Source organism: Cornus florida, unplaced genomic scaffold (assembly GCF_030987335.1).
Source record: "Cornus florida cultivar Cherokee Brave unplaced genomic scaffold, ASM3098733v1 CherokeeBrave_3.0.0_Hap2_Chr04, whole genome shotgun sequence".
Classification (NCBI taxonomy): domain Eukaryota; kingdom Viridiplantae; phylum Streptophyta; class Magnoliopsida; order Cornales; family Cornaceae; genus Cornus; species Cornus florida.
In genome coordinates, this window is record NW_026775574.1 from 4757462 (window position 1) to 4765174 (window position 7713).

At 34.0% G+C, this 7713-nt stretch overlaps 2 protein-coding genes across 2 annotated transcripts; both read left to right on the forward strand.

The window, feature by feature from the left end:
- The first annotated feature begins 4041 nt into the window (after positions 1 to 4041).
- On the forward strand, positions 4042 to 5278 carry LOC132304640 (putative F-box protein At1g20657). Its single transcript, XM_059802384.1, has 2 exons — positions 4042 to 4359; positions 4499 to 5278. The coding sequence occupies exons 1-2, from the start codon at positions 4042 to 4044 to the stop codon at positions 5276 to 5278; spliced, it is 1098 nt and encodes a 365-aa protein (XP_059658367.1).
- A 1031-nt stretch (positions 5279 to 6309) lies between these two features.
- On the forward strand, positions 6310 to 7470 carry LOC132304641 (putative F-box protein At1g50870). The gene has a single exon (XM_059802385.1). The coding sequence runs from the start codon at positions 6310 to 6312 to the stop codon at positions 7468 to 7470; it is 1161 nt and encodes a 386-aa protein (XP_059658368.1).
- The last annotated feature ends 243 nt before the right edge of the window (positions 7471 to 7713 follow it).

The window sequence follows — 7713 nt, forward strand, 5'->3', positions numbered from 1 at the left end:
CAATTGACAATTCCTTTAATTTTCTAAAATAGGAAACACAAATGCATAAAAGAATAAAGTATAATATGTATTGAAATAGAGGACATTATTATCTTTTTAGTTATCGCCACATCAGATTCAAGATCATATCTCCAATTTTAATAGGGAAAAAATCTTCTCCAGTTACTCTCTCACTGAGTGAGCATCTAACGGTAGTGATTAATTAATGCCACCTCACCAATATAGCTTTGTCATCACCAAATCAATGCCAAGTCAGCAAGTCCAAAAACAAATAAAAAATACTTTTGTTGTACCATATGTATGAATACCACCCTATGCGTTATACTTTATATAATATTATTGTAAAGAGTATAATATTATACAATTTAACTTTACCTTTTCATTGCATGAAATTAAAATAAAATTACCTTTTTGACTAAAATTAAAGTAAAATTATAACGCAAAATAATCTCACTTTTAAACAATTCAACAAAAATAATATATATATATATATATACACACACACACACACATAACATGCTACTTAAACAAAATTACAAGGAAGAACAAATCATATAATTATGGATTATAAGGGTTAGTATACATACTCCTACCTCAAAAATAGATCCAAATCACTCGATTCTCAAGTTTTATCCAATTCAAAAATTTCGAATCGTAGTTGCGTAGGATTTAGTCGAATTGAATAGTTTGCCAATTAAAGTTTCAATCATCATGTATATCAAATTGTGTATCTATTATATATATATATATATATATATATATATATATCATATTGCATCTCTGTAAGAACTCTAGAGATAGTTACATCTCATATATATAATTAGATTGTGTATCTCTTGCTATATATAAAATATTCTGTCTTTGATTATTAATATATATCAATTATTTTGATAGACATTTTTTAATTGCTATAATGATCAAAGTTGATGATTTATCTGACTCCCAGAAACAAAAATAAGGAGAGGAATTTTAAATTTGTTTCGCAAAGAATTGAAAAATTGTAAAAAAAATATTGTAATTTTTTGTTGTAGATTTTGTACAAATCAATTCGAAAAAAAAAAAAAAAAAGAAGAAGAAGAAGAAGAAAGAAAGATGATACAACCATAAATAGAAAATTAAAAAGATACGGAAATGAACAATGAAAAACTGAATAATAAGGGAAGAAAAAGAGACTTATTTTACAAAAACAAGCCAGAGTAATAATGATACTTATTTAAATTGAATTTTAAAATAAAAAGTCGTCTGTAATATCATTTTCTTTTTTTATTTTCTTTTAACGGCCCAGAATCTCACATGTGCACTGAGGAATAAGACGACAATCGGACATTGGAGCAACGTGTTTCGATGACAAGACGAATCATCTAGACCAGCATCCGAAATGACAAGGAGTGGACTGAACCCAAGAGCACGGACTGAATCGGTGAGAGAATGAACTTACTAGTGAGCAGCCTGTTCGTTTTCTACACGACAAAGCGTCATTCTGCTTCACCTCTTCTGCGAGCAAATTAACCACGCTTTTAAAGAACAAAAATAGGGGAAAACCAATTTTCTAAGGATCCAAACACAATCAACCAAAAAAAGCAAAAACATACCGAGTTCATTGAAAGTAAACTAATTTTCTACTAATCCAAACACAATCCAAATCCACAAGAAAATGACGAAAATAAGAGGAAAACAGGGGAAAAAAAGGACAATCAGAGCAACCATTTTCAGCCCCAAGATTAATTAGAACACTAAACTGAAATCAGAAATGCCACACAATTGTTACAACGGCTACAAATAAAATCCAAAAATCAATTCAAGATTTGACTCCGACATAACGATCGAAGGCGCCGAAACGGAGACACTGGGACGATGTCTCGAAATTGCAGTTCTTTGATCTCGATCTCGGTATGCTTTTACTGAAAAAGTCAATAGGTCTGCAGACAGGTTTTCCGGCCAAATTGACACGCGACTGGGGACTCCGTCCATGATTCGGAAGAATGTGAGAAAGTTTGAGAAAATTAAAAATTTAAGGATGTAGAGAGAGAGAGAGGAAGCAGAGGAGTGAGAGAGAGCCACGGGCACATCGTTACTGGAAAAACTAAGAATGTAGGGAGATAGTTTCGTTAAAGAAAACTAATAGCATAGTGACCCGTGGATGTCGTTTTTTGTGTCGGTATTATGTTTTTGTTGTAAAAAATATTATTTTTCTATAAAAAATATATATCTAAAATAAGGGAAGAAAAAAATGTAAGAGGGGCACATACTCCCTGTTCTTATATGTACTGGCTCCGTCCTGCATGAGGTTACAAGTCTAAACTGTCAGTTGAAGATACCTCTCCATCTGATGGGGAATGCAAAGCCTAGATGCTGTCTGACGTGATTATTATACAACTAAGTCCGTGCCATATTAAATGTCAATTTCATAAATTTTGTGAGTCAAAATTATCGAAGTAAATATTTAATATGAAATATATATAATATATAAGTATATAAAAGGAATACGTTTAAAAATGATCTCAAAAGAACTTAAAAATAAAAAATAGTAGTGAGTTAAAGTTTTCGAAATGAACTACTAATATGGGATAGAGATAGTATTAGTTATGCTGATACCAAATACCATTGACTAGTTTCCAATTAAATTTAAATACTGGCACTACCACCAAAATAGATAAACATACATGCTTGGCAAACTCCTCTGTTTCAGATTGTGGGATGGCTCTCCCATAAATGGTTTCTCTATTTGGGATTTGGGGCCTTAAGTGTCGCTAGCCATTGGCTCTGACCTTGTACAAGTTCTTTTTCTATACAATACAACTTACCTTCCCAAAAAAAAAAAAAAAAATGAGCACTCCTCAGCCACATTTATATTCATTTATCATATAATAAAAATGAATAATAATAATAATAATAATAATAAGAAGAAGAAGAAGAAGAAGAAGAATGGTTAAAATCATAAAGCTCCTTTTACTTTTAAAACTGTGCGTAAAACCTAATAGAATTATAAAAGTGTTCGAACTAACAAAACTAATGACGCTACCCTCAAACCCATGACTGACCCGTTAAATGGGTTGTGAAATGCCAAATTATTTGACTTTTTTATTTAACATTAAATCAAAAGCTATAATTATTATTTTAAAATTAAAAAATTATCCTTTATAATAATATTATTTAATGTTAGATGAGTTGTTATCTAGCTTACAATGGATTGATGATCCATTTCTTGCCCGCAGTATAATTATTATTATTATTATTTTGAAAGATGCCCACAGTATTATTTTGTAATTTAAAAATAATAATTATACTTTTTAATTTGACCTTGCTATAACTCATTTGACGGGTTGGTTACAATTTGAGGGTAATTCTTCAGTTTTGTTAGTTCAAACTATTTTTTAATTCTAATAAGATTTTATGCACGATTTTAAAATTAGAGTGGATTTTATGTTTTTTATCCTAATAATAATAATAATAATAATAATAATAATAATAATAATAATAATAATAATAATACCTGGGCCCAAATATTAGACATACCAACAAGGTCATGGGCTTCGGAAAACTACAAAGCATAGAAGTAATATGAAATATTCAATGAGGGAAGAAAGGGGTTATAATCAAAAGTCATAGCGAACTATCATAGTAAACCATCATTGAGGGTAACTTCATCAATTTTGTTTGTTCAAGCTATTTTTTAATTCTGATGAGGTTTTTTAGGCACGATTTTAAAATTAGAGTAAATTTTGTGATTTTAATCCTAATCCTAATCCTAATAATAATAATAATAATAATAATAATAATAATAATAATAAGAACTGGGCCCCCTAATATTAGACATACCAACAAGGTCATGGGCTTTGGAAAACTACAAGCATAGAAGTAATATGAAATATATGTGAAGCATCGAGGGAGGAGGAAAGGGGTTATAATCAAAAATCACAAGGAGAATCAAAATCGTCAAATACAAACCCTAGCCCTAACGCCTGTATACATATATAAATATATCGACACAGAGATACCTAGAATACATAGGTGTGAGTAGCGTTCAGAATCACAATTATCATGAAAAACGCGCAGCCACCCACGAAGAAGATGAAGAAGAATAAGAAGGGAAAGGTAAATTATGGGTTTTCAATTATCATGAAACACGCGCAGCCACCCACGAAGAAGATGAAGATGAAGAAGAAGGGAAAGGTAAATTATGGGTTTTCAGTTCCACAAGAGATTATCCGGGAGATACTGAAAGAACTTCCTGTGAAAACCTTACTGAGATTCAGGTGTGTTTCCAAGCTCTGGCACTCCATAATTGACGATCCACTCTTTGTTCAGTCGCACCATAATCTGTCCATCATTCGGCCTGACGGTATCAACCTTCTCTTCGTGAGTAAAAAAAAATCAAAATTGGCAACTCTACTCCCCAGATCCAAAAGGCGGCCCAGCCCTTCACCTTCTGTCTGTTCCCGTCCCTACAGACTAGGGTTTTCCTTTGTATTCCGTCAACGGCTTGATCTGTTTTCAGAACTGCATATGGAACCCTAGCACCAGAGAACGCAGAAAAGTTCCACGCACAACGATAAGCAGTCCAAAAACTATTGATATACGAGTAGGACACAATCCATTGAAAGTTATATCCTTCAATCTTTTAGGGTTTGATCCTTCTAGTGGAAAACACAAAGTACTTAACATAAGCGAAACTATATGTACACCGGAAGAATGTGATGACGATTTTAATGATGATGGTGAGGAGGAAATCCATACACAGTTCAAGGTTTTGACTCTAAGCAGCCATGGTGGCGAAGCCTCCACGTGGAGAGATATTGATATTGATTCTTCTGTTAATGGTACTCTCCCGCAAGAGCGTCAATTAGACCAATTCTTTGCAAATAGATTCTTTTCACCTGACAGATTCGCAGCTGCTGAAAGCGCCTGTTGCATCAATGGAACTATATATTGTCTAGGAAGTACGTTTGACGATCTGAACAATCTGATATTGGCTTTCGAAGTTGGACCTGAGAGTTTGAAAATCATGCGATTTCCCCAAGGAGCCACATCAGATTCTTGTTTTGCAATAGATGTAAGAGAATGTCTGGCTTTGATAAATTTTGAGCTGACCAAAATTTGGATACTAGAAGACTATGGCAAGCAACTCTGGAATATGCAGATTCTCTACATACCACTTTTCTTGAAACAGGCGGTACCCATTGCTACCGTTCGTAGCACGGGTGGTAAGATTTTATTTCAATATGACACATCAAAATTCTTCGATTATGATCTGGAAAGTGAGAAAGTGAAAAAGTGAGGATGATCACCAAGTTATCAAAATTAAAAAAAAAATTCTTAGTCATCAAGCATGTGGAAAGCTTATTTGGATTGATTGGCATGTGTAGAAGTCTAATTAAGTGATTCATTTTGGTTATAACTAGCTCTTGTTCTCTCTTTAATTGTTCTCATTAGAAGGTAATTTTATTCAAGAATATATAGTTAGATACTTGATGGTGCCTTTATATATTGTTAAGCTGCTGACATAAGCGTACGTATATTAACAATTGAATGAATGATTTGTTTCACAGTGTAATTATAAATAAAAACCTTAATAGTATAAAGGAAATTATAAAAACATATAGAAATTAGTTGTGCAAAGAAATTGATCAAAAACAAACTTGCTCGGAATATTATGTACAAAAACTTAATTGCTGAAAATTACGAAATACCAAAAAAAAAAAGCAAATCGAATCCGTTTAGTCTTTTATCAAAAATCCTGAAATTGAAAAAAAAGTCAGAGCCCTAAACACTGTTCACTCTCATTGATGCACCACTTTTAGGCACATAGGTACCACTTTTAGGCACATAGATATCACTTTTGTTTTGACAGAAGTACCACTTTTATTCACATAGGTATCATATTTTGTGTACATAGGTATCATTTTTTGTGCATTAAGTATCATTTTTTTGTACAGCACAAAAAGTGTACCTGCATGCACAAAAAGTGGTACATTTGTGAAGGTAAACAGTGTTTCTATATTTTTATTTTTTAAAAAATATGACGCTTTGACTTTACCAAATAGTAAATATGAGTCATTAACGCTATTTATATTTAATATATATAAATAAATTATTTCCTTTCGTCTCTGTTGCTGGGCTTGTTTGTCAGGCGTTGGGCCTCTTCGGCCTGTTTTCCCCTTAGGCTTCGGACTGCTTTCACGTCCATTTGGGTCAGTTTTGGCCCTTTTTCGTTTTCGGGGCCCTTGCGCTGTTTAGTATAAACCCTAGCTTCGCTCGTGGAATCGCAATTGTCAAGGAAGGAAAACAAAGTGGTCAGTCAGATCGATTATGAAGAAGAAGAAGACGACGAGGTCAGTCAGATCGATTATGAAGAAGAAGAAGAAGACGACGACTACTAGGGTTTCAGTTCCGCAAGAGATTATCTTCGAGATACTGAAAGAACTTCCAGTGAAAACCTTACTGAGATTCAGGTGTGTTTCCAAGCTCTGGCGCTCCATAATTGATGATCCACTCTTCGGTCAGTCGCACCATAATCGGTCGATCAATCGGCCTGGCGGTATCAAACTGCTCTTCGTGACTACACTGGGATACCATTATTGGACATTCTACTCCACAGATCCAGAAGGTGGTTCGGCCCTTCGCCTTTCATCTAATATTCTCGCCGACTTGTATTTTCCTTTGTATTCAGTCAAGGGATTGGTCTGTTTTCAGAACTGTAACTGTAACCCTAACACTAGGGAACGCAAACCACTCCCGCCAGTAGCAATTCAAATACCAGGAGGATTCCATAAATTGACAGTAGCATCCTTCAACCTTTTAGGGTTTGATCGAGCTTCTGGGAAACACAAAGTCCTTAACATAACTCAATTTGATTTTGTGGATGATGATGAGGATGAAGGGAAAACCCAGTTCAAGCTTTTGACCCTTGGCGGCGCCGCCTCCAAGTGGAGAGATATTGATCATAATAATACTGATTCCTCCGTTTATATTCCATTAGACAGATTCTCAGTTGGTGATAGTAAAAGAGCTTGTTTTATCAATGGTACTATATATTGTTTAGGTACTATATATTGTTTAGAAAAAAGACGTGTGATCTTGGCTTTCGAAGTTGGACCGGAGAGCTTGAAAATCATGCCATTTCCTAAAGGTGCAGCTAGCGATTCTTTTTTCGTTATACCAGTGAGAGAACGTTTGGCTTTGATAAATTCTAGGGTCACCGAAATTTGGATACTAGAAGACTATGACAAGCAGCTCTGGAAAAAACAGACTCTCAAGGTGCCATGTCCATGCAAGAGATCTATAGTGCCGTTTTGTAGCATTGGTGGAGAGATTTTATTTGGATATAACGAAGGTAAGTTCTCATTCTTTTATTATGATCTGGAAACTGATACAGCGGGGAAGGTCCAAGAGCTGTCAAAATTAGTGGCATCAACTCCTGTCTACTTCACCAACCACACAGAAAGTATATTTCGATTGGAGGGTATCTGATTTTTCATGCGAATATATAACTTATTTTGATTGAAGGGTATGGAATTCAAATGGCTGCTGTGCTTTTATTAATGGTATGTTTTCTTTCTTCTTAAGTTTTGGAAACATTCAAGTAATTTACTTTCTTTTAAATGATCATTATCATTGATCGGGCATTAGGGTGACACACTCAAAATCTATGGAAATTTGTATTCTGAATGCTCTGATACTGATACGTGTGTTAAATAAGTGGATACTACTTGC

Coding starts and splice junctions, on each gene's coding strand:
- LOC132304640 (XM_059802384.1), top strand. CDS start 4,042: ATGAAAAACGCGCAGCCACCCACGAAGAAGATGAAGAAGAATAAGAAG. Junction 4,360..4,498: donor ACGGTATCAACCTTCTCTTC/GTGAGTAAAAAA, acceptor ATCTGTTTTCAG/AACTGCATATGGAACCCTAG.
- LOC132304641 (XM_059802385.1), top strand. CDS start 6,310: ATGAAGAAGAAGAAGACGACGAGGTCAGTCAGATCGATTATGAAGAAG.